The 26,634-nt window shown below is 46.2% G+C and overlaps 1 protein-coding gene across 4 annotated transcripts in view; it reads left to right on the top strand.

Moving 5' to 3' along the window:
- Positions 1-26,634, top strand: part of EXOC6B (exocyst complex component 6B) — a 244,157-nt gene that overhangs the window by 16,275 nt on the left and 201,248 nt on the right. For all 4 annotated transcript variants that reach the window (XM_071753121.1, XM_071753120.1, XM_071753125.1 and 1 more), the window contains exons 2-5: positions 20,786-20,951; positions 25,290-25,337; positions 26,222-26,312; positions 26,423-26,468. In XM_071753121.1, coding sequence (XP_071609222.1) covers positions 20,786-20,951; positions 25,290-25,337; positions 26,222-26,312; positions 26,423-26,468 — 351 coding nt within the window. The remainder of the gene's footprint in view (positions 1-20,785; positions 20,952-25,289; positions 25,338-26,221; positions 26,313-26,422; positions 26,469-26,634) is intronic.

Here is a 26,634-nt window from a genome sequence, read left to right as displayed (position 1 = left end):
TGGGTTGGGTGATAAGGAGCAGCTCAGGGGCCCTGGGGCTGAGGAGCTGATTTAAGAGTTTTGCACATGAGAAATTTAAGAGAATTGCACGTGGCCCATGGTGTACAGCTCCTTGCTGCAGGCAAAGCCCCCTCCAGAAAAGCTTTCTCCATCATTTCTTTGTTTTCTACTTGTGCAGTTTTTTTTTTCTTTTTTTTTCTTTTTCTTTTTTTTTTTTTTTCTTAATTTTCCCTTTGGGGACACCAAGGTCCTTTTGAAGCAAATTGGCTCCAGGCCTGAGACATTACACGTTGCCTTTTTAAAATTCCATTTGCACTATCAGTTGGACACAGCATCCTTTGCTTCCTGTCCTAAATAGCTGGAGAGAGCTGCTTTGTTCTGCCTCCCTGATAGCTGTGTTTGGAGCAGCTCACCCAGCTGAAGCCTGAAAACTCTCTAGGAACCCTTGAGAGGTCCTTGCCATCATCTGAGGCTCTTGGTGTTGCTCTGTTAAATGCACTTGGTATTTTATTTTTTTTTTTAGTTTTATTCAGTTAAATCTACTCCAAAATGCAAACAGCTCATTTTTTTATAAACTTGTTAAAAACTTTTTTTTTTTTTTTTAAAAAAAGGGTGAATTAATTTATCTGCTCTGACCCTTGCACAAGATAAATCATAAATTCCTCAGCCAAGGCTGTGACCTTTGCTGGAGCCAGGGTCCAACTCTGAGTTGAGATAAGGGTTTTTTTTGTTAAAGACTCCTTGATGAAAAGTTTGTCTTCCTCCATTTTTTATTACTGATGGATTACTCTTGCTGCCCTGTTCCTAAAGGGAATTTGCCTGGCTTTGGTCCTGCTGCTGGAAGTGCTCCTATGAAGTAATATTAGTAATTAAACAGCAAATAATCCTCCCAGCTCGAGTTCCTCAGGACATTGACTCCTTTATTTCTCCCTCCAAGCCAGACAGCTGCCACTTCTTAGGTAGCAGGGAGAGCAATTTGTCTGACCCTTAAATTGGGATTTCTGAAGCTTTTTCAACTTCTCCTTTCTCATCCAGTTTTTCAAAGAAATCTGTGGCATCAGCTGTGCCACCACAGGAACACCAGGCAGCAAAGATGTTGGGACATTTGTTATTCCTCAATTGGAAGTCAGAGAATTTGGTTAGGAGCAAAGGCTGTCGTGCTCTGGTCTTTTTGGGTGATTTTTGCTGCAAGGGGTGAGTCCCAGATGATTCCAGTTTCCTCTGTTCTGTGTCCCCAGGCAGCCAGACAAAGTGTGGATCCTCCAAGGTCCCTCATGCCCCAGCAGTCAGTGGGTGTTTTGGGGGATGAGTTTGTCTTTTGGGGGATTGAGAGCAGCCCAGTGGGGAGGAATTTTGGGGGTGATGATGGGTGAAAAACTGGATGTGAGCTGGTGATGTGCAGGGACAGCCCAGGAGCCACCCCTGTCCTGGGCTGCAGCAGGACCAGGGAGGGGGGATTTTCCCCATCTGCTCAGCTGAGACCACACCTGGAGAGTGGGTCCAGTTCTGGGATCCCAAACACCAGAAGGACATGGAGCTGGTGGAGAGAAGTCCAGAGGTGGCCATGGAGATGCTGGGAGGGCTGGAGCAGCTCTGGAGCCAGGGAGAGAGTTGAGGGTGTTCAGCCTGGAGAAGAGAAGGATCCCATGGGGAGACCTCAGATCACCTTCCAGTGCCTGAAGGGGCTGCAGGAAAGCTGGGGAGGGACTTGGGACAAGGGCCTGGAGGGATGGGATGAGGGGGAAGGGTTTCCAGCTGCAAGGGGGGAGATGGAGGAGATGTTAAGAAGAAATTGTTTGGGGTGAGGGTGCTGAGCCCCAGGGTGCCCCCAGAAGCTGTGGCTGCCCCATCCCTGGCAGTGTTGAAGGTTGGATGGGGCTTGGAGCACCCTGGGCTGGGGGAGGGGTCCCTGCCCATGGGAATGGGTGATCCTGAAGGTCCCTTCCAACCCAAACCAGTCTGGGATTCTCTGGATGGGACCCAGTGTGACATTAATGATTTCAGTGGGACACGAACACCTCCTGGTTCAAACCCAGCATTCCCTCCCTGCATTCCCTGTGTTCTGGCAGTGAGCTCAACTCTTACAGCTTCATTTTTTGTAATTCCTTGTTCCTAAGTTATCCCTGAGCAGTGAAAAGCAACCTGCCTTCCCCCTTCCATGGATGAGCAGAGGCTGTTAAAGCAAAGAGCCTTAATGCAGCAGCCTCCCAAGCTGTCTGGCTTGTGGTAAAGCTAATTTGTCCTTATGGTTTGTTGTTTTTTCTTGCACAATATAGTTTTATTTTGCTGGCTGCCCCAGCTGATGTATGGCTCTGGAGATGAATGTCTGTGGTGGTCTCTGTCCAACAAGCTCTCTTTGTGTTTAGGGTTTTAACTTTCAGCATGGGCTTTTAATTAAGATTTCATGCAGCTATAGTGTGGAAGGCTGTCTAGTCCAATAACAACAAGGATAAATTAGAGGCAAAATGCATGAGAGAAGTGCTGCTTAAAAATAGGGCTTTCAAACCAAGGAATAAATACTTGGGTTTAGGTACCTGGCGCAGAGAGAGACATATGCCAGACAGTTTCTGAAACATGCCACGTTTCAAAACCACTCAGATTTCCTTTTTTAAATTTATTTTTCAATTAAAAAAATAAAAAATTCTGTTTTGCATCCAGTTCAGGCCAGTCATCCCTCAAAATGAAGAGGTGCTCTGGGGTTTTCATGAAGATATTCAAAGTGTTTGGGCTGAGATTTTTTTTGTCTGCTCACAGGAGTGCAAATGAAAAGCAGGGATTTACTTAATTCCTTGCAGGGCAGAAGGTAACAGGAGGATAATCCAGGCTGGCTCTGGTTGTCTTAAATATTTTGCAGGAGATGAATGCTCATTTCTGTCCTTCTCCAGCTGGATGGGTTGCATCCCAGGGATGGATGTGGTCCTGGCTCTCCTGGCATCCCAGGACTGGATTTAATGGAGAAGCTTTGGGTGATGTGGTCCCTTGGCATTGGGGTTGATTCTGGGTGATTTGATTTGGGTTGTGGATTTGCTTTGTCACCCCTGGGCTTGGTGGAGAGGCAGCTGGAGCTGGCAGGGCTTTGCCTTGGTTTTCCCAGGTGTCCTGGTGCTGGGTCCTTGCTCTTCTCCTGCTCTTTTTGGCCACGTCCTGGGGTGCAGAGTGCAGGTGGGAAATATGGGAAATGCCAACTTTGTGCTGGCAGCTGCTGAGGGAACATCCCAGGAGCAGCAGCCAGGATTTCCCAGCAAACCAACCTCCTGCAGACTTTGGGATCTCTTCTCTGGGGGTGCCAGGGTCTTGTCACCAGCTGATGACAAGCTGGGGGTTTGGTGTTTTTTGTCACATCAGAGGTGAGTTGCTGGGTACCTGGCAGAGGATGTAAATAAAAGCAGTGTGGTCTCTCTTGCTGCACTTTGGATGCAGAAATAGTGTGGTCTAGGGGATAATATTTTTTTTTTTTTTTCCTGTTCTTATGCAAAGCTTTGCCCATAAGCTTTTTTCCTGTGACATTTAAAACTTCTCTTCCCTGACTCTTGTAAACCTGGCTCGGTCGTGTGAAAATTTAGGATTTTCTTTGGTGCCATCAAGTGGCAAAATAAAGTATTGTTGCTTGGGTTGCCCAGAGGAGCTGAGGCTGCCATCAGAAAGCAAATTACTTTGCTCAAGGATGCTGTGAGGTTACCTGAACAGCCTCTGAACATCAGATTTAATCCTTACATTAAGCTTTGAAGAATTGGTTTGGTCTGGTGAGCAGTGAATAAGAACTGAACCCAGCATTTTTTTTGTCAGCAGTGCTGGAGGTGAAGGACGTGGCCAAATATATCATGTTTCCCTCTACAGAGGGCATCCCAGATTCTGTGCCTTTTGCTCTTTCCACTCCATGAAATGAGCTTTCTATGTAAAAGCCCTGCTGGGAACAGCCCATTTATTGCCAAAATTTTAGCTGCCAAATGCTGCATCCTGGCTGTGGGCAAGGAATAAAGCATCCATGTGCCACTAGGTAAATTTGGGTTTGCTGCTTCCAATAAAGAAATAGAAATAAAGCCTCTAATAAATCCAATTTTTCTATTTTGAATTTGTGTGCTTGTTGCAGAGCTTTGTTCTTGCTTGCTGGGAGGTTTATTAGCAAAATACACAGAATTTGGGAGGCTTTCCAGTCAATCCTGTATTTCTTGCTGCTTTAATGAGCTGAAATGGATGCTCAGATGTTCTCTTGCTGCAGGTGACAACATAATAAGCAGAGGTGATGTTTCAAGCCTTGATATTTTATCAAATTCTGGAGTGAAAGCTGGCAGCAGAAAGATGTGGTGCAGAGCCCCACTGTCCCTTGGCAGGGTGACACTGGGGTTGGGGACAGTCCCTGGGCACCTGTACATCACCCTCTGCAGTGCAGAGCTCCAGGCTGGCTGATCACTCAGCACTGCTGGAAAGCAAATAAATCCCAGGTTCAAACACCAGAGTCTGGCTGCCAAATCCTGAGGATGGCTGCTTTCCAGCACAGGGTCAGCAAAAAGTTCATAATTTGAAATGGCCTATAATTTTTTTTTTTTTTTTTTTCTTAAGCCTGAGCTGTGAAAGTGGCTTTTAGACAAGTGTAAAATGAGGAACTTCAGAAGGAGAAAAAGACCAACCTGGAAGCAGATATATAAGGCTTCAGCCTTCCCAATATTTTTATTTATAATGCAAAAGCATGTCAGGGTACAAAGTAGACCAAGATGTCACTCAGAACAGAGTGTAAAAATTCTAGAGTGTAAAAATCTGTGTCCTTTTCCTTGCTATTAATATATACCTTTTCCTGCTTCAAATACCAAATAGATTTGGGATTTTCCTGAGCTGAAGTTATTCCCATGCAGTCGGTGTTCACTCTCCATGGAAAATAACCCAGGGAGTGTTTAACACAGAGCCCTTCCTGAGGGATGCTCAGGAAAAGGGCCAAGCAGGACCAGTTTTCTGCTTGGTTGTGCTGTGTCCTTGTGATAAGGATTTACCTTATGTGTGTTTGGTTTTTTTTTTTTTTTTTGGCTCGTGAGTAGGACTCTATGTAGGTTACTTGGAAGCCACAGCCAAAATATTGGTGGAAAAGCCAAATGTTGACTCCCTGCCCCTTGAGTCCCCTCTGGCAACCCAGGCTCCCTTCCTCCTGAGCAGAGAGAGTGGTTTCAGGGCAGGCTTGCCAGCTCTTGGTGGTTTCAGAATAACCCAATTAACCATAATCCTCTTGCTCCTTGTGATCCTGTGATGGGATCAGGTTGGATCCTCAACTTGCCTGCAGGTTTGCTTTGCTCATCCTGGGTTTTTGTGGGTCTGGTGTGGGCAGGGTTGGAACAACTTGGTCCTGTCTGGACCAGAAAGCAGAGTCTGGATGAAGAGGAAGAGTCCTTTGTGTCTGCTTAAGGTGCTGGCTGAGAAGGATTAGTTGAGACTCTTGGTTGCTAAATAGGATTTTTGGACAAGGGACATTTTTTCTTGATGCAGAAATGTTCATTTTTCTCCCAGAGCACTTGTTTTTTTTTTTTTTTAGCATAGAAAACAGCTGGGAGATGGAAACTCTTCAGTTTCCAGGCAAACCCCATCCCTCTTTGCTGTGTGACCCTGAGGTTGGGCTCTGTGCTCCAGCCCAAGGCATCTCAGTGATAAGGAAGGGCTGAGTGTCCTTGAGCCACAGAGGGACTGGAGTTTGCTTCTTAAGAGCAGAATTTGCAAGAAATGAGTTTCAGAGGCAGCGACTTCGCCAGCTGAAGGCACACTGCTATTTTATTTTATTTTATTTATTTGTCCTGCAAGACTCTGTGTGAGTTGCAAACACCCAGCTAGAGAGGCTGGGCAGGGACCTGCAAGCTGTGAAACCATCACAGTGTGAAAACTCCAACCCATCATCTGGTCCTGAATCAAAGAGGAATAATTTATACAGCAGCTGAAATAAAAGGGAGCAAATTCCTCTGAGGGGGGAAAAGCCTGGAGGGGGATGTGTGGAGCAGGAGTTTCTCTGTGGTTGGGTCCTTTGCCCAGGAGCTGTGACATCCATCATGTCCCTGTGCTGCCATCTGGAGTGTGCAGAGCTGTGCCCAAGCTCCCTGGCAGCCAGGACACTGTGTCCTTGGACCCTGCCCATGCCACCCATGAGCCTGGAACTCCTCACATCTTCTGCTGGATGATGGAGCAATGGGCTCCTCTGCTGGGGCAATGGGTTTGACCTCACCAGCATCCTTAGGGAAAAAAAAGGAAAACCAACTTTTGCAGTTGGAAAATGCAAAATAGGTTGTGGGCTTAATGCTCTTGTGAAAAATGCTGCTTTATTTCCTTTAAAACTTTGTGCAGAACTGGGAAATGTGTGTCCCAAGCTGCTCCTTAGCTTCAGGGAGCAGCAAGAGCTGTTGCTGAGGCTTTGGGGATTACAATTTTTTTTTTTTTTTTTTTTTCTCCCATAGAATAGGAGAAACTCCCAGGTACCAGATTCCATTGTGCAGAGGTGGGTACAGGGGGTTTGGGTTGTTTGTCTCTGCTTGGCCAGCTTTTCCCCTCATTTTCCAGGCAGAAATACGGATCTGGTGATGCTGGTATATTTTTAATGACAAAATTTACTGTTTAAGAGCTCTTATCCTGCCAGCCCTGTCCTTGCCTCCCCTTGAAGCTGGTGGGATGTCACACCAGGAGTGGGCTCATCCTGTGCCTGCAGACAGCCAGGCTGGGACAGCCACGGGCAGGGCTGCCAAGTGCTGACAGATTAATCACTTCCTTGGCTCAGGAATGGGTTGCTGGGCTTTAGTTGCAATCCCCAGCCTTTGGAGGAGAAATGTTGACATCCCAGAGCTTAGCTTTGGCACTCTGCAGCCTCCTGGCTTTACCTGCAGAGGGGTGAGAAGGTGTAAAGGAGATTTTCTTGATAATTCAAGGAAGGGGTATTGGTGGGTGCTTCCAGCTGGGGGTCTGTGACATTTGGCTTCTTGGCTACTGCTTTGCTTATCTGGACCTCTTGAATATCTGTGAGGAGTTCAGAGGACCTAAAATCACAGCTCTTTCATCTTTATTCACAGGAGGAAACAAAGTCAGGTGCCCCCTGACCACCCCAGAGCTTTCCTGCCCCTGTGCTTGGGGGCTTTTTCTCTCTGGTGGGTTTAATTGCCATAAACTGTATTTATATATGTATTTATTTCCCATTATCCCTGGCTTAGCATTGCCAAACCTGTCGCTTTGGTTGCCCTTGAGGGTCTTGCAAAACCACTGAGAAGGTTCTGATCCAGATACTCATGTTTTACTCATGGATTTATTTAACTCTTTCAGCTTTTTGGCTTGGTGTAAAAGCATAACTGAAAGCTTTTGGGATAAACCCCCTGATGCAGTGAAGTGGTCAAACATATCTTTGAAAAGACCTTGCAGTGTATTTTGTAGGCACTGGGTGCTTACAAGTTGTGTGCCACATCCTGAGATGATTTGTCCTGCTTGGGATCTGCTCATTCCCAGCATCATTCCCATCCCTTGCTCCAGGGACAGCCTGGCCATGCCGTGTAGCATCCTGAGAGTGGTCCCTGAGTTAGCAGAGGTGACAAAATCTCCCCAGATTCCCTAGTGGTAGCCTCACAAGGAAAATTGGAAGGCTTTCAAATGAGGGGGAAAAAAAAAAAAAAAAAAAAAAGAGAGAGAGAGATAAAAAAATAAATCTGAGTTTAATTAGAGCAAAAACTGGGATAATTAACTTCTTTAAATAGATTAAGGCAACTAAGAGAGAAATCAATCAAGCTGGATGAAATAAAATCCCCAAGAGCTGACTTGTAGGGTACAGAAGGCAGCAGCAAAGCTGGGTCAAGACCTTTTTTTATTTCTGTTTAGTGGTGGAGCAAATGTTGCCCAGTCCTCTGGTCCCTGGGGAGCCCTCTGCATCCCTCCAGTGTCTGCCTGCTCCTTGCTGCAGGCATCCAGCTCTCTTCTGCCTGACCCAGGTGTTTTAATGAAGATTTACTCTGTTAGAGGCAGCAAATATGATGAATGGCATTGTCACCTTCCTTAAAATTGTGATGCTGGGGAGCTGGGGACCCTGTCTGGATGCTGGCAGGTGTCTGTGCCCTGGTTTTTAGCTGGTGTGTGCAGAGCTGGGACAGGCAGAGCAATCCAGCCTGCAGAAACAGAAGTCACCTTCCCTTTGCTCCTCTGTGAGTGAGCAGCATCCTGGTGGTGACACCCCCTTTTTGGCCCTTATTTCATTTAGATATTAAAAAATTTTGGGTTTTGCTTCCCATGTGGCTCGGTAGTGAAGGGTTTCCTATCAGCACAGCCACAGTCTGAGATGTTGAAGCTGTGCTGTCGAGGTTCCCCCAAGGAGAAGCTGGGAAATCCTTCTAAAAATAAAAGAAGAAAGCAATAAATGGTCATAAATAAGGAGTGAAAGCTTTGCTGGTGGGAGCCTTGGTGTTGGGATGCTCTCTGCAGAGTCTGCTTGGTCCCTGAGGAGCTCCTCTTACCCCTTCCTGAAACAGGGAACATTGGAGGGGAAAAATAATCTGAGAGCCTCTTGATACATGGGTCAAGTGCCACTTCAGGCTTTGGGGTGACTTCCCTGGCTGTGAATCAAAGTCTGTGTCAGCTGAAGCCTGGACAAGCACACACTTCTTCTCACTGGGATTTTGGGAAACAAATTGGGAACAAATGTTGTTTCTCTCCAAGCTTATCCTTAACCAGAGCTCCCTTCTCTGGTAGCTCTGCAGGGTTGCTGCTCTGGCTTGTTGGCTCCTCACGTGGCAGTAAAACCACTTTTCATTTGTTTGCAAGGATTAAACAGGTTGGATGCACTCCAGTTATCCTCACTTGTGAAAATTCCAGGATGGACAGAACCCTTGCTGCCTTCCTTAGATGTCTGCATCTAAATATTAAGGCATTTTCCTTTTTTTTCCTGTTGTTGTAGGGACTGACATGAAGAATTGCATCCTTCAACAACGGGCTGTAAAGGAGCAGCCTTGGTTGGGTTTTTTTTTTTTTTAATTTTTTTTTTTTTCTCCTCCCAAAACTTTTGGTTGAAGTTATAAATTGTCTTAGTAGGTGATGGCCCAGTTTGTTGCCAGTGGAGAAAAATCCCAACCTTAAGTTCATGGAGATGAATTGTAATTAGTGTTGGAGAAGGGGGAAATGTTGACTTGGCTTGAGAGGAGGAGGAAGAGGAGGGTGTGAATGTGACTCAGCTCCAGGGTGACAATTGCCATCAGCTGGTGGTGGGTGGTGGGGGCTGAATGTGCTCAGCTCCTGCAGCTGAGAGCACATGAGGGAATTTCCCTGCTGCTGGGAACAATTGTTGGCAACTGGCTCCTGCAAATGGAGGGATGGAGGGGAAGAAGAAAGGATGAAACCCTTTGAAAAACTCGGGCATGGGTTTTTTGTTTTTTTTCTGGTGCTGTTGCTGGGGTGTGTGTGGCCTGGCATGTCCCTAGGGTCACCCCCCATCAATTTTTCTTATGGATTTCAGTCTCTCCTAAGGGCAGTGGCACCTTTACCTGTGCAGATGGCAAACTGTGTTCGATTGGTGAATCTGCATGGGGAGGTTGTGCTCAGTTAGAAAAGCACCATTTTTTTTTTAGGAATTAAGTGCTAGGACAACTCTTGTGTGTTATGGTGGATTTTCTCCTGGTCATAGAACCATGGCATGGTTTGGGTTGAAGGGACCTGGACTCATCCAGTCCAACCCCCTGCGGGGAGCAGGGAAATCTCCAGCTGGACCAGGATGCTCAGAGTCCTGTCCAAGCTGAGCTGGGATCTTGCCATGGCTGATGTCTGCAGAAGCTTGTGCTGCTCTGGCATCACGTTGCCATTCCTCATGCTCAGTGCTGGTGTGGGTTCTGCCTTGATTTGGAGGTCTGGGATAACTTTGGAGGCTTTGGAATTGATACAGATGCTTCAGAGGTTTGTTTGAGATGGAAAATTTTTGGTGCCTTACTGGGGTGAATTAAAAGGTTCCTTGCCTTTCATCTTGCTCCTGGGAGAAGGCCTGCTGCTTGTTGTGTGGCCATGGGCACTGAACTTAATTCTGTGCCTGTGTTTGCCAGGGTGTGGAACCTGCTCAGTGCTTCCTTTCCAAGGGAAATGGAGCCAGGTTGGTGTTGGTGTGCTGGTAGCTTCTGATGAGAATGTTCTAAGGGTAAGTGGTTGGTTAAAGTCCTTGTTTTAGTGCTCAAGAAGCATTCTGCTGATCCCAAAACAAACGCAAATGTTTGGAGATGTCCTTGGGAATGTGGCTCTCCCAGGAACCCTGCAGCACCTGGGCTTTGGATGGATGCACCTTGACCAGCAGGAACCAAAGCTCCCAGGCTGCCCTCCTCGTTTTCAGCTCAGCAAAGTCTTCTGAGCTGGAGAGCTGAGTTTGTCCCAACCAGGAGGCTGAGAATGTTCTTTCCAGATGCCTTTTGGTAGCTCCACTGGTCAGGTTTCAGTTGTCTGAGCAAACTTTCCTCTTGCTGATTCTGTGTCTGGCTTCAGCTCCTACAAACCCCTCTGCAGCCAGAGTCTGCATCACCCATCAGCCCCAGATCCTTGGCTTCCCCTTCTCTGCAGAGTTCAACTCGAGGCCTTCCAGAACCTGAGGCTGCTCTTGCTGGAGCTGCTTTCATGCTGGAAAGCATCTTCTGCTTTGTCTGACAGTCCCTGTGCTCTGGGGGAAGCCCAAGGCAGGGTGACACAGGGTGCTGGTGACACTTTTGGGGGTCTGGTGGGATAACCTCAGGTTTTAGTTTGTCCTCAGTGCTGCATCCCTTGGTGGCCCCAAATTACCTTTGTCTGCTGCTTCCTTCCTCTATGAGCCACTGAGCTTGGCCATGGGCTGAGGAACCCCTAAAATGCTTAAATCACCCCCATAGCTGAGACATGCAACCTCACCTCAGTCTTCTAATCTCTGTTTTTCATCTTCTTGACTTAAATCTGCCTCTGAGCTCTGGCTTGCTGAGAACTTTGCTTGGCTGTGTGTTGGTGTGGCCATCATTTGCCAAGTGCTATCTCTGAGGAGCCTCTGGGGTTTGTTTTAGCCAAGCTCTGCCCCAAGAGCAATCTGATTTCTCAACTTTCCCTGTGTGTCCCATTCTCCCTCTGGTTTTCCTCTTGTCTTCAGTTTGTTTCTGTCACCCAGAGCTGTTGTGACTCCTAAAGCACATTGTCCTAAAGCTCTTAAAAGAGGGATCACACAAGTTCAGCAGCAAAATGCTTCTTGGTGGCTCCTCCTCTGTATTTCCCTGTAACTGGGGAGGTTTGGTAAGGTCAGTTCTGGTGTTGGCAGAAGTTTCTTCCTTCCAGATGTTGGCCCAGTGCTGCTGTTCTGTTTGGTGTCTGGTGCATTAAGCTCTTGTCAGCAGCTCTTGCATGGGATTTGTTTTCTTTGGAATATTTTTTTTAATAAATCACAGCCTGCCAGAGAACTTCATTCCTTTGCATTACTATCCCACCCCTTCCTGACCTTGCTGCCTTTTTTCTGGGTGTCCTCTGCATCTTGGGTGTCAGTTTTCTGCAGCTTGGGACTGAGCAGTTTTTTCTGCTCTAAAAACATCCCAGATATCCTGCAGGACTCTCCTAGTGGAAAGCATGGCAGGAAAACTCGACTTCTCCATGCTCAGAGGATTGGCTTGACCTGGGGAGTCCCTTTGAGTCATTGAGCAGGAGGAGCTGGAGAGGTTCCTACACACTCTTCCCTCAGGCAAGGTTGACTCTGGCTTGTTTGGAGAGGCAAGCCTGGCTGTGAAAAGCAGCCCTGGGAAAGAATTGCCAAAAAAACCTCCTCCCACTGACTTTTTAAAAATTTTTTTTTTTTTTGTCTGCTTGTGGTGGTCGCTTGAAGTAATTCTCCTGGAAGCCTGAAGTAGGCTGGGTGGGGAGTCTGGATAAGTGACCTCCCTCTCTAAAGCTGAGTAGCAAATCAAGAGGATGTCTGGTTCCAAGAAAAAATACATTTTAGGATGGTGTCTGCACAGCATTTAAGAAGCAAGGGGTTTTTGTTATTTTTTCTGTCCTTTAGCTGAATTATAATGTGCTCATAGGCAAGTTACTTAGAGCTGTTACCCAGCTCTGTGTTTTTTGGCTTTTTGTGTTTTCTTCTTTTTTTTTCCTTGCATTTAATGGAATTTTCTGAATGTTGCTTCTTGTGCTGTCACTGGGCATCAGGGAGAGGAGCATCTCTCTTCTTAATCCTTCCACAGAGATGCTTCCTTGATGGTCATCCCAGTTGTGGTGATGCCTGGGGCTGGCTCTTCCTCCATGACATTTTTTGACCTTCTTGAGCATCCCATTGGGCCACTTCTCCAGGCTCTCCAGGTCCCTCTGAATGGTGGGATACCCCTCTGCTCTCCCAGTTGCTCCTTCCAGTTTTGTATCACTGCAAACTTGCTGTCCTGTGTCTCCAGCTCCATTTCATTTAGGAAGAGGTTAAAGAGCAGTGGCCCTGCTATTGACACCTGGGGTGGTACCACAGCTCCTGAGCATCTTCACTGAGCAGTGTCACCTTGGGAGGAGTTAGATGGAGAAGTTTGCTCCTCCACTTCCCTTCTTGGGTTCCACCAATGGCTCTGGAAGCAGACAGACCAAAATATTGTGTCTCCTTTATGCTTTGAGTTTATTTGGCTTGAGATCATGGTGATTTAGTGCTATTAAGATTTTCTTCCCTGAATTAAACAGCTCCTTTGGACCTCTTTATTTTTTTTAAAGGGGGCTATACATGCATCTAATAATTAAATTGTCTCTCAGTCTCCCTCTGAATAAGTGAAATATCTTTCACTGTTCTGCCATGTCCAAGGCACTTTATCCACCCTGCAAGTCCTTTGTAATAATTCTTTTGTGTTCTCTGGCTCTTGTGTAGCTCAGGGGTTTGTGTGCTCACTGCTTTGTTGGTACCCACATGGATTTGGTTGCTTTGGTTCCCCCCATTAAAGGTCAGAGTGAGATGCAGGGAGCATCCAGAGGCTCCATTGAGTGATGGGCAGGAGAGCTGATGGACATCTCCTCCCTTGCTCTTAGTGCCCATCAGACACAGCAGAAAGGAGATGAGGAGCATTGGTGGTGGCTTTACAGCCCCAATCTCCAATTCTTTGTGTCTGCCCCCTGATTTTGACCCTTTTTCTAACACTAGTACAGATGGTATCAATACTCAAACTTCCCGCAGAGTCAGTGTGATGAGGCTGGACCATTAAGGTTTTGTTTTTGTTTTTTTTTTTTTTTTAATTTTTTTTAAAAGCAGTGTTGTTTACAGGCATTGTAAAGATGATTCATCTCTGTCTTAATGTCAACCAGCTTGGATGGGATGAGATTTATCTCGCTTCTAGCGAGCATTCCTGTCCTACACATGGTGCAAATCAAGTGTCCTCCCAACTTGAAAGACCTTGGGAGGGCAGGGGCTGCTGATGCAGAGCTTTTGTTCTGGGGGAAATTGTTCCCATTGTGCTCACAGAAGGAGCAGGGAAGTTGCAAGTCCCTCTCGTGGCCACTTCTCTCCATCGTCCCCTCGGTTGGGGACATTTCTGTGTTTGTTGTCCTCTTTCTGGCTTGGGGTTGCTCCTTACGTTTCCTGGCTCTTCTGGAGCCTCAATGCTAATTTGTTCAAGCTCTGCCTCTTGGTGGCTTTTATCTTCTGAAGTTGGTTGTTTCATAGGGACGTTATAACCAAGCTGTCCCATTATATTTTGAATTAGGGTAATTACTCTTAGTTTCCTTCAGAGTTTTGTCTGGCACAGTGTTCCACCCCCGACATGGCTGTGGCTTTATGGTGGCTCTGTTTTTTTTTTTTTTCCCAGTAATGTATAGTCTGGAAGTGCTTTGTTGTCCTCAGAGAATGCTTTAGAAGGCTTCAGAGTAGAGTAACTTGTAATGGGAGTGATCCTGGACAAGGAAACCTTCCAGGTCCTGCTGGGGGTCTGCAGAAGGGCTGGGGAGGGACTTTTGGCAAAGTGATAGGACAAGGAGTAATGGCTTTAAACTGGAAAAGGGGAGATTTAGGTTGGATGTTAGGAAGAAATTGTTTGGGGTGAGGGTGCTGAGCCCCTGGTTGCCCCCAGAAGCTGTGGCTGCCCCATCCCTGGCAGTGCTGAAGGTTGGATGGGGCTTGGAGCACCCTGGGCTGGGGGAGGTGTCCCTGCCCCTAGAACTAGGTTTTGGAGGTCCCTTCCAACCCAGAATGAGGTGGAGAAACCAAAGAGCAGCAAACTCCAAGAGGAAGGTAAAGTGAAGCAAATGGATTCTTCAAATTCCAGTTTTATCTTTTGGGGAAGCTCTTTTGCAGGCTCCCAGAATCACTGCCAATGGACTTGGCAGAGCTGGCTGAACAGTTGGACTTGATGAGCTTCTGTAAGGTCTTTTCCAACCAAAATGATTCCATGATTACCTTCCTGGGGAAGCCCTTTTCACATAGGTTCACCCAAGCCAGGTTGATTTCTGAGCATGTTTCCTACAGAATCTCTCTGCCTTTTGGCTCCTCTGACTGTGGGTTCATGACCTGAGACTTCTCAAAGTGAACAAAAGGGCTTTTTGTTCTTAAAATGAAGTAACACAGGTGGGGAGGGACTTGGCCACCAGGATGGATCTTCCCTGGTCCTCAGCTGCCTCTCTCTAAAGCATCAGTGCTGTGCAGGTCCTGTGCCAGGTCCTGTGCCCTTGGGAGGTGTCTCAAAGGGGACCAGGCATCTATATTTAGGCAACTGAACTCTGCATTTTTTTTAATCTGAGGTCTGCACTTGAATTTTAGAAAGCAGTTACTAGGCTGGTAATAGGACCAAGCTTTCTCTAGCTCAGGCTGTGCTGCTGGGAGAAGTCAGATCAGCAAGATGCTTGTCCATGCCAGAAGTCCCTGTTGAACAAAGTTTCCTTCTGGAGCCACTTGTAGGATTCCTTCTAATCTGGTTTGCTTAAATTGGTCGAGGTTACAGAAATGTCCAGAAGTAACCTCACTTGTTTTGGGGTGCTGGTGGTGCCAGAGAGGGTGCAAGGGCTGAAGCAGGAGGCAGGAACTGGTGGTGGGATTGGAGCAGGAGCTGCCAGGAAACTGGCAGCAAGGAGCTGGGTTGTGCCATCTCAGCCAACTTCTGCCTGCAAGTGAGACCTCAAGTTGATAATGGAGCTTTTTTTCCATGGCTCTGAGCTCCCCAGGACCTTGCCAGCCCTTTCTCTTCAAATCTAAACCCAATTTCTTTGGCTCTTCATGGCCCACCCCATGGGTGCCATGCAGGTGGTTGGTGCCTCCTGCATCCCCTCCGAGCCCGTTCTGATGCTGACTTGGACTTTTCCTTGGGCTCCCACCATGGGTTTGCCCTTCCTTGACCTCTTGACTTCTGGAAGCACTTCCACTTTTTCTGGAGGTCTTTGGCTGCTTTCCAGAAGGTTTACAACTTGTTTTTTTTTGCTTTGGTGCAACCAACATGTTTTGAAAGTCCAGCTTGCATTGTGTTTTCCAACTTGCTCATAAAACTGCTGAAGAAATCCAGGCCTGGAAGAAATGTCTGTGGAAGCCCTGTTGAAAAGCTTCTAGGGGAGGCCACTCAGTCACTGGAAATCAGTTTTTAAGATGGGTTTTGAGAAGCATGTGGTTTATGGTAATTTTCTGTGTAGTTCCTCCTGGAGTGTGTGTCAGCATCCCCACCAGGGCCATGCTGGGACCTTGCTGAAATCAAGGTGTTCCCAGCCATAAACCAGGCTTAGCCTGCCAAATAGTGAAGTGTGGTGATGCTCTTAAAACCAGCTTTGTTTTCCACTCCAGGATCTTGTGATAATGTGGTATTGCTGATATTTTGCTGATTGGTAGTGGTGTTTCTGTTGTAAAGGGAAAATAGAATGGTGCATGCAAGGTAAATGGGTGTAGAAGTACACCTGGGAATGTTTTCTCATGTAGAGGGAAAAATGTTTATGATTAAAAGATTTATGCTTCACCACCAAGGAACTAAAATGGGTTTTTTTGCTTTGCACTTATTCTGTGAATTCAAACCTGTGTGGGTGATAGGAGGAAACAGAGGGGGCTTCAGTTCTGTTTAATTAGAGCAGAAAGAAGAAGCCAATTTTGCACTTGAATTCCACCTGAAATTATCTGAGTGGCTGAAGCCCAGGTAAGGGGATGTCTTTGGAGCACGATTTGCTGATGCTGGGACAGTACATGGAGAAACTTTGGGAAGCCCAAGACTTGAAGCTGACAGTTTTGATATTAAACAGGTCTTTAGTCTTGCAAACTCTCTTTGACCTTTTTCCCATGGAACTGTTGCACCACTCTTGAATATTTTTTTTTTTTTATTTTTTTTGCATTGCTCAGTAGTTAATTTGTTTATTACGAAAGTTAGAATAAGATTAAACAAACTGCTAATGCTTTTATGTAGCTTAATGAGAAAAAAATGTTTCTGGGGGACTAAAACCACTACAGAAGTTTAAAAGGGGAGTGTGTGTGGGGGGAGAAAAATAAAAAAATTCAAGTCCACAACAGGCTCAGGAATTTGTTCCATTTATTAATTGAAAACAAAAGTGATTCACTTCTGTTCCACTGTCCCCAGAATGTCCTCCTTGCATTGTTCCAGTTCTCTTTCATTTCTCCCCCAGAGATTTCCCTCCTCTGTACTTTCAGCTGAATTTATTTAGGTTACTTCTGAGTCCCTGTCCTGCAGGCAGCTCCCGTTGGGAATGAGGGGATGGGGTCAGCCTCGTGCCTTGGCCTCCTCGGAGCCTTCCTGAAGCCCTCTTGTTAACCAGCTGAGTGGGAGATGGAGGAAGGACCTGCAGAGCTAATCCCTCAGTGTTTTCCTGCATTAATCCATACGTCTGCAGTAACTTTAAGCTCCCCTGGCATTTTTTCCCAGCACGTCTGGGCAGCATCTGAAGCGTGGCTGGAGAGATCATGGATGGTGCTGGTGCTTGGTGGTAGGAGCCAAGGTGTCCTGCTTGCATTTTAAGGAGATTGGCAGATGAGTTTGTTGCCTCTCTTGTTTTTTTCCTGGTCTTTATTTTCCCCAGAGCTCTGCTCTTTTCCCAGTTTTTGCTCTTGTGGCTGATGAAGCCATTGGGAATGCAGCCCCATGGATCCACTTCATCCTGGGGGCTGAGTGAGAGGCTCTGGGCTTGGATGGAGGTGTGGAAGGTTCCCTATCTCCATGAATTGCTTCTTCATGAGCTGCTTGGAAACTGGAAAAAGCTCCTGAGCTCCAGCCTGTGCCACGAGTTGGTGCCTGTGCCATCCATGTGGTTGATGCTTTGGTCACTTGTGGGGGACCAGGTTTGGTTGTTCTTATTTTTTGGGGGATAAACTCTGCCATAAGGCAAGGCTGCAGCTGGAATTCCTGATGGATTTGCCCATTTATGGTTTTCCTGGAAAGATTTTTTCCAGTTGACCTTTTGGGAAAAAAAAACACAAACTAAAAAATGAAGTGGATTTTTAATGAGTGCAGAAATTGTGAAACTTAACAATACAATCCAAGAACTTTTTCAAGTCATCTTCAATGGTTTTATTTAGTGAGTGTACTGTAAAAATGTAAACCAGACAGCTCTGTCACTGGGTATAGTTTTCTGGCAGGGAATTACAGCCTGCTCCAGAGTTGTAAGATAAGTCCATGTGGGACAGACCACTCTTTTTCAGATATTTTTAATCAAAAGGCCTTTTGTGGAGGAGGCTTATTACTGAGGCTATCTGGCCAGCAATTTTTTATAGCAAAGAAAAAAACATGCAGCCTCAAGCCTCATTTTCTATAGCATTGTCACAGTGCTCTGTTATTTACAACCAAGAGAATGAGCAGCCCGAGGCAATTTTAATTTCTGTTTTTATTTGCCTTTATCTTCACATTGTTTGTCGTGGTTATTAGTGGGTATAATCTGCATTTAAGATTTTTTGTGTGTGTCTGTGTCACTTTTTAATGTCTCTGGAGTTTACTGGTGACTTCAGGACAGTTTGGACAACCCGGACCAGCTACAATTTAGCATTGGAAGTAGGAGAGATGCTACCAGGAGCAAAGTGGAGGTGCAGAAGAAATGAGATGGAAGTAGCAGGAGATACCTGCAGGTCCCAGGGAGGAGCAGGAGATACCTGCAGGTCCCAGGGGGTGTCCTGGAGGCAAGAGGTGGGAAGTCTGATGTCCCAGATGTGGTAATCTTGAAAAGGAAGAAATATGTCATGGAAAGACTCGGTGGAGTGGCTCAGGTGAGAACCAGAGCTGGTCTGGAGAAAGGTGGCAATTTCTGGGTAGATAACTGCAGAAATGTGGAGGGTGGGGGATCCCAGGATGGTTTTCCAAGGGTGATGCTGTGGCTCAGGCAGCTGAGGGAAGTGGAGCTCTGCCAGGGCCAGGCAGCCAAAGATGATGATGAGTTTGTGACTTGAGGGGTGTTTTGCTGTGATTTTAGGGTTCAGATTTGTTGTTCTTGTAGTCAGAGTTCCTACATGGTTTCTGTTGAACCAAGAGTCCCTTCTCTCCACTTCCGTGGTGATGTTCAATGCAGAGCAAGAATTTGACACCCTGGAACTTTGGGGTTCACTCTGGAGCTGCAGCTTGGTCTGGGACATAGAATCCTAGAATGGTTTGGGTTGGAAAGGACCTACAAGATCCATCCAGTCCCAACTCCCTGCCATGGGCAGGGACACCTCCCCCAGCCCAGGGTGCTCCAAGCCCCATCCAACCTTCAACACTGACAGGGATGGGGCAGCCACAGCTTCTGGGGGTACCCTGGCCCAGGGGCTCCCTTGTTTGGGTGCTGCCCAATCCTTGTGTGTTGGAAGGAGGCTGGAATGAAGGATCAGAATCCTTCTGCATGGGAGGGGGGGCTGTGGATGAAGGGGAGAGCTCCAAAGATGCAGAGGTGGCTGAGGTTTGAAGCTGCCCCTTAGATGCTGAAGTCTTGTTGCTGCCTTTCACCAACTTTCACTAGAGTTTGGCCAAAGGAAAGCCACCCCAAACCCAGGATTTTAGTCATGGGACCTTTGTCTTGGGTTAGCCATCTCCAGGGGAAACTTCACCTGTAGTTTGGAAGTAAACTTGAGATTTTTTTTCTTTTTTTCCTCCCTCTGTAAACGCTGAGGGCATTTCTTTGAATGCAAACACATTTATTTGGCACCTGTAATTGCTGCTGGGCTCTTAAATTTCTACTTCAATGAAACCCCGACTTGTCTAGCTTTTATTTGTTTATCCTGCCTGAGTTACCATCTCTGGGTTAAGAGTTCAGCAGAGCAGAGGTGCCTCTGTTTTGGGAGCCCCTGCAAAGATGCTGGGCAGCACTAGATGGCACTCGGACCTCAACTTTTGTGTTTCACCACCAAACTCTGCTGAACTGCAAGGAAAATCCATCCCGTCATCCTGCTGCTGGAATTCATGTCACCTGAGGAACTCATGCTCCTTTAGCACCAGGAAGCTTCTACCTTGGAATAAAGATGGGAATTTTGTCACCTTTGAAGACTTCTCTTGGTGACTTTGTTATTTGACAGAGGGGTTGAAACAAGCTGATAAAGATTTGGCATTTTTATTTTGCCACTGAGGATGGTTTACTGAAGCTCTGTAATTGCTAGGGGGTATAGAAATAGGTTTCCTCCTGCTTTTAGTCTGTATTTTTTTTTTCTTTGGCACTACTTGGAGACTTTTGTGCACTGCAGAGATGGGGTTTGCCTGAGTGAATTGCACAGATTGCATCACTGTCTGCTGGCAGGAAGCTTTCATGTCTCCTGTTGGGTTTTATCTGGCTCTGGTTCTTACTGAAGTCTTCCTTGTCACTGCTGGGATCAGTATTTTCTTAAATTCTTGTTACATGTCTGGTTTTTTTCCACCTTTTCTCTAATTGCTGCATGGAGCCCAGTGTAGACTGAAGGCAGTTTTGCTTTCAGCTCACTGCCTGCTTATGGTTTGCAGCCTGGGATTGAATTCAGGTTTAGGAGTTAGCACTGCTCCTCAAAATATTCAAACTTCCCAAAGACCAAGGGTGGGATTTCCACACCCTGTAGAAAATACATATATGTTTACTGTTAAAAAAAAAAACCAACCCACTGAAGAGCCCATAGCAGTTCAGGGTGGGCCACAATCCTCTGCTTATTTTGCAGTCATGATCTATTGCTTCTGCACAGCCTCTTTTTCTGAGGATGAGAAAGTTGCCTTCTAGGCTGCTTCACAAACTGGTTGGAAAGGATCAGCATTGCCAGACAGCTTGGCTTGGTAATGCACACAACAAAAAAGTGTTTTTTTTACTTGGTAGTTCACGAGTCTTTTCCCAGTTATATGGAATTTAAGAAAATACAAAGGATATATATTTTTTTTTTAAGCTCCCACCCTTAAATTTAACACCAGTGGTTGTGTTTGGTTGTGGCAAAGATGATGCATTTCCCTCCAGCTTGCAGGCATGGGGGTTCCCCCATCCTCTGGGGGTTGTCTTTGGCTGTGGTGGCCTTTAGGCATCAGGAGATGTTTAACTGTGTTGGCAAAATTGGTGGTGGGAAGGGAAATGGGTTTTGGCAGCTGTAGAGGTGACACTTCTTACCCTTGAAGGCCAAAGAAAATCCAGAAAATTGTCCATGGGGAGTGCCCATAGCAGGTGAGGGTTGGAGATGGCTGAGCTCAAAAACTTTGTTCCTGCTCATTCAGCACTGGATCAGCCACGTTGTGCTCTCTGAGGGAGCATCAAGCTGGTGTCTGAGAGGTGGAAAAAGCAAAGCTGGACCAGAAAGATTTTCAAACCTGAGTTTGCCTGGGGCATGCAAATAAAAATCACAACTCTCGCTACATCACAGGAGGGGGGTTTTAAAATTTTTTTTTCAAGCTTGTGTTTTGGATATTTCATGTAATAATGATAAAAATATTGGGATCTTGGCTGATGTTGTCATCTTCTTTTTTAGGTCTGTCTATGATGGGGAAGAACACGGGCGTTTCATGGAGAAACTGGAAGCTCGGATCAGAAACCACGACCGGGAGATCGAGAAGATGTGCAACTTCCACTACCAGGGCTTTGTGGATTCCATCACAGAGCTGCTGAAAGTCAGAGGAGAGGCTCAAAAACTGAAGGTAAGAGAAAGCTCCCTAGTCTAGAAGCATGGAAGACCATTCAGTGGACATTAGAAAGAATGAAGGACTCAATAAGAGGGGGGAAGTATCTTGGAAGAGGAAGTTATCTGGGAAAGAGGGAAGAACACAGATTTCAGCTTTTCATAGCTTTACTTATTCATTTAAAGCTACCTCTGGGATTTCCTAGCAGGCTCCTGGCTTTCCACAGGCACATCTCCATCTTTGGAATGGATATGTGCTCACAGAACACCTGTGGGAGGGTTTGTCCTGACACCAGAAGCTCCCTTATATTACAAGGACGTTTTCCATGGCAAGGAATCATCCAGAGGTTGATTGCAGGATGAGGCCATTGGAAATACCATGAAAGAAGTGTTTTTTTTGTTTTTTTTTTTAAGCTATTGTTTCTAGCCAAGAATCCCACACTGTTTGTTTGCAAAGTCTGGTTGCTGTTTCCCATTCCCCAAACAGCTACTTTGTTGGTGGTGCACTGTGAAGTCCATCTCTGTCCCCTCAGGATCTCTCTTGATTCCCATTACTATGTGATCTATAAAACAGCACAAGGGAAAAATGTAGACAAACTTATTTGAGAAATACTGAGCCCTCTTTGTAAGGCTTTCCTCAGGGAATCATCCACGGGTCCAGTGGCAAGAGTGACTTTAGTTCCAGCTATTCATTCTCAGTTTGATCTTGGCCCCTTTCTCAGTAGTCCTGGTCTTTGAATGGACGTGCAACCAGAAATAAAATCAGTGCCCTCCCCACTGCATCTCCAGGATTTATCTTCACTGGAGTGCCTCTAGCTCTGGGCTGTGTGGGGGAATTCCATGCTTGCAGAAATAACATTTTTTTGTTATTTCTGCACCATTTAAGAGTGCACATGCTAAATGTGAGCTGCATGCACCCTCTGGAGCTCCCAACACCAGAAGGATGTGGAGCTGATGGAGAGAAGTCCAGAGGAGGCCATGGAGATGCTGGGAGGGCTGGAGCAGCTCTGGAGCCAGGGGGAGAGCTGGGGGTGTTCAGCCTGGAGAAGAGAAATGCTCCAAAGAGACCTTAGAGACTGGGTTTGGGGCTTTTTGGGTGAAAAGCGTGGTTTCTAAGCTGGGGCAGGAAATGGTTCAGCAGGGAAATGGTGTCAAAGGGTTATTTCAGGTGTGTTACAGCGTTTTGATTGTGCACAGTCGTGTGACACGTGCCTTGTTCCCTGCTGGCAGTGCAGCACTGGCTGCTCTTGGGTTTGATGGGTTCTGAGCTCTGGGTCCAGTTCTGCAGAGCTGCTGGGGAGGCTTTTGTTGTCCTGTTTGCTGGTTTAGCACTTCTCACTTGCCTCTGCTCTGACAGTCATAGAACCATCAAATGGTTTTGGTTGGAAGGGACCTTCAAGATCATCCAGTTCCAACCCCAAAGATGTTTACAACTCAAGTCACTTCCAACTTGTGCCCACTGCTCTCTGTGGTTGTGAGATCTGTTTGTGTGTGCAGAGAGGATGAATAGGAAGCAATTTTTATTGCTCAGTGTATTCTGATTAAGGCAGATCTAATAAAAGTGAGGGAACTGCCTTAGAGAGGTGAGGAGCTCACCTTGACCCCTGGAAACCAAGCAGAGCATCTCACTGCCCCAGGATGGAGGACACAGCAGATTCCCACAGGGAATCACTGGAGGGAGAATGAGTGGATAATGACCCCAGTTTTTGGGTGTACCCTCTGGGGTAGGAAGTTGCTGAGGTGCTGACTTGAGGGATCACTCCAGAGTCTCCCTCCTTCTCTGGGAGGGGGTGGAAATCAGTCTGTGGGTGTTGGGCTGCAGGGTCACAGTGGTGCCCTCTGGGTCCATTCCCTGGATTCCTTTCCAGCACCCTTTGCTCCTCTCTCTCATCACTCTGACACTCTCTAAATGGTAGCAGAAAACCCAAAAGCCCCATGCCATGCCACATGTTCCCTCTGCAGCTGAATGAACTAATGACTTGAGCATCCCCTGAGCCCCTGGTGTCATCCCATCAGCTCACTCCTCACATGCACCCACCTGTTCTCTGTCCCCCCTTGCTGGGCTTCTGTCTTAAATTATAACATCTCAGCTGAAAAGCTTCAATGTGTCTGCAGAGTCTATATAAATATTTTTTTTTTTTTTTAAAGTGGTTGGATGTAGACCTTAAGAACAAAACTTCACCCCTCTTCCCTCCTTTTGAAACTCTCAGTGTGCAAGGGGCAGAATATATCCTTACTTTTTACTCTAGCTGGGATTGATATGTAATTTTAATAGAAGGCCAGGACAGCCTTGGCATTATTTTAGGAGCAGTTTTAAATTACCCGACACGGATTCCTTTTTCCTGGTGGGATTTTCAGGATATAAGCAAATAAAATAATCTTTGGAAGAGATGCTGTGCTCCTGCTCGTAAAAGCTCAATACATCATAAAGGAAATGAGCAGTTTTTGCAGAGGGCAGAGAGCCAGGAGAGCTGAAGCTACTGCAGAAGGGGGAGCAATGTGGTGCAGATGCTGTAGAGAAATGGTGTGTGGGGAGGTCCTGGGTTGGCTCTTCTTGCATCATGGGGAGCTTAAAACCCAGCATGGTCAGTGTTACAAGAGGCTGGATGGGCCCTGCTCATGGAAACAACACCAATCTCCCTCTCCAAAACCTCCTGCTGAAATTTGGACCAGTGTGGGAAATCACTGCTGCTCAGCAGCTTGCAGTAGGCAGCAGGAAACAAGTTGGATCCCAAATCAATTTTCTGTATTAATACAAAACTCCCCTCTTATCTGAGCTCGTTGCCTTGTGGTGTGCTCAAAACAGAAGGAGGAGGCTGTTGCATTCTAAAGCCACCTTGAAGCTTTTCCTGGGGAGGGAAACTTTTATTATTTTCCTGTATAACTGGAGAGCATCAAATGAGCTTCCTTCTGTTGTGATGGCTTCGTTAAACATTCAGCTGATACCTGCAAGTATTGAGAAGCATAAAGGAAGTGAAATCTGAAGCTGGTTTGTGTCTTCTCGTGCTCCTGAATATGTTTGAGAGCTCTGTGTCTGATTTTTTGCCAGCAGAATGAGCAGGAAACCTGAAAACACCCAGGAACTGCTTCACAAACTGTGATGATGCTGAGTGCAACCCAGAAGCAGCTTCCCCCGTGCATTGAGGCTGAGGAAAACTGGAAACCTCTGAGACATCTCCCAGTGACAAGTCTGGAAAGGGATATTTACAACTTTAGTAGCTGTGAAAAGAGTATTTGGTGGGGGAAAAAAAACCCCAACAACCCCAAAACAACAAAAAGCAGAGTTAGGGCATGCAAACCTCAGCCTGATGTGAGGCACCTGAGCTCTGAGCCCTCCTTCTCTGCTGGGTTTTACCTCTGGAGTTGGCTGCTTGTGCTACAGACCTGAACCTGGCCATGTTTATTGGAAAGTTCATGCAATTTGTTGTTTTTTGGGTTTTTTTCAGCTCTCCCAGCTGGCCTGTAGAAGATGGTATCTCTGTTTACAAATTTTCTCCTGTCTGAACTTGAATGTTTGAGAATTCCCAAAGTCATCTTTCTGCTTGTTGGCTAAATAATGTGGAAGGTGCTTATTTTCTCTCTCAATGAGTCTAAAAATTGGCTTTGTTCTCATGTGTGTCTTGACTGAGTCAAAGCAATGCCTGGAGCTGCAAAGGGCTCAGGTGCTGTCATCTTGCTGGTCCAGGAAACCTCCAACTTTGCAAAGTGGGAAATTTCTGAACTCTGAGCCCCAGCTTGATAACACAGGCAGATGGTTTAGTAAAGAAAATACCTTTTTTTTTATACCACGTATATAAGAATAGCTTTTAGCTGCAGCCAAGAGGGGGATCCAGTGGGAAATGCATCTGAAGGTCCAAAAGAAGATGTTTGAACTTCATAAGTAGAAGCCCACATTGAGGACTCCTGATTTTATTTTTTTTTCTTGCTGTGATATTGAGGAATTAAAACTTGAATTCACAGAAATAACAGTGTTAGGAGTTGGAAGGAACCTTGATCTGTTTTGGTGATCTGTCTATTTGCTGTTGGTCAGGGAAAGTGTCATTCCATGAGGTTTATATCCTACCTCTATCACTCACAAAATAACAGCTTTTAAGATGAGAACTCGTGTGTGCATCTGCTACAAAATTTGATCAATCAAGACTGCAACTTTTTGGTGTCAACTCCTGGTGCCTTTTCCTTACTGGCAGGGAAGAAAATCCTTGGGATTTGCTGCATGTGCCAGAATGGTGATAGTTATTAAACCAGCTCATGAAAAGTTTCATGCCAGGTGTGAGAAGTGATGGTGTTTAGGTACAATTTCATTTTTGTGCAAAGTTTTGTCCTGATTGACCTGGGCTTTGTCTTTTTTCCCCTGTAGAATCAAGTGACAGACACCAACCGAAAGCTGCAGAATGAAGGGAAAGAAGTAAGTGACCCTTTGGATCATTCTGTCCTTCTCACTTTGCTTTCCATATTCCCTGTAAATCTGCTCTTTTGCTGCTTCCCTGTGTTCCCTCTTGCCTGCCCTCCCAGACTTGATGTTGCTCCTTCAGCCACCTGCACTGTGTTTGCAAAACAAACAAGCAAATCCCTGCATCAGGCCAATTATTTCTAATAAAGATTAAAGATAAAAATGCCCCTTGGGGAGGAGGTGATGCAGCTCCTCTTCTGAATTAAATAAACATACCTCTGTGTTACCTTGCATGGGAGATTCACCTTCAAAAGTAGCAGGAGCTGGGGCTTCCAAAGGACTTTGCAGACTCGTTGTGGGACCCTGGAGAAACGTTTGTCCTCTGGGGGACAAATCCATGACCTGCCCCTTTGGAAAAAAGAAACTAAAGAATTTTCTTTTGTATGCAATGGCCCATCTTTGTTTTGCCCATGCCCAGATGCCCAGGTTTTGCTGTTGGATGAGCATTTAAAACCCTTCCTAAGTCTGGGATGGGATGGGATGAATCCCCCTGGGAGCGAGCGGCCGCAACCTGTCTTGGAAAAGAGTTAAAAAAGAGAAGCTGGGAGAGGGAGCAGGGGAGAGATGAATAAAACGGGATGGGGAAAACATTTTTGGAATTCCCAGGACATGCTACAAGGCTGGTATTTGGATGGCTTCAGCTTAGGCTTGGGAATGCTTCTGCTGCTGGATGAAAGCACCCAAGGCTGCAGCAAGGCTCGGGGTCACCTCTCTGGTGATGAGAGCAGGCTTTGCTGTCAGCCTGCTGGTTGGGTGGTCGTGACAAGTGTACAGCAGGTTATATCCTCTCTTATTCCATCTGTTTACTTTTTTCTTTTTTTTTTTTTGTCTTTCCAAAGCTGATAATAGCAATGGAAGAGCTGAAGCAGTGCCGGTTGCAGCAGAGGAATATTTCGGCGACGGTTGATAAGCTGACCCTGTGTCTGCCTGGTGAGGAGTCTGAAACTGCTCTTTTTTGGTGCAGCTCTTTATTTGAATTCCTGTCTTTTTGGTGTGTGCTTGTGTCTCAATGCTTTGTGTGTTTTTCCTTCTCTTTCCAGTCCTGGAGATGTACAGCAAACTGCGAGAGCAAATGAAATCGAAAAGGTAAATGTGGTTTGGTGGTTGTGCTGGAAGGGTTGGAAAGCTCCCATCTGCAGATTAATTAAAGAGCTGCTCAAAACTTAGGCCATTTAAAAATCAGCCTTTTCCAGTGACCTTTCCAGATTCCTGGCTGTTGGAACTCTTCATGGTTCTGCTCAGCCTCTTGCAG

The sequence above is a fragment of the Heliangelus exortis genome, chromosome 10, assembly GCF_036169615.1.
Source record: "Heliangelus exortis chromosome 10, bHelExo1.hap1, whole genome shotgun sequence".
Lineage (NCBI taxonomy): Eukaryota > Metazoa > Chordata > Aves > Apodiformes > Trochilidae > Heliangelus > Heliangelus exortis.
This window is presented reverse-complemented; position numbering and strand designations above follow the sequence as displayed.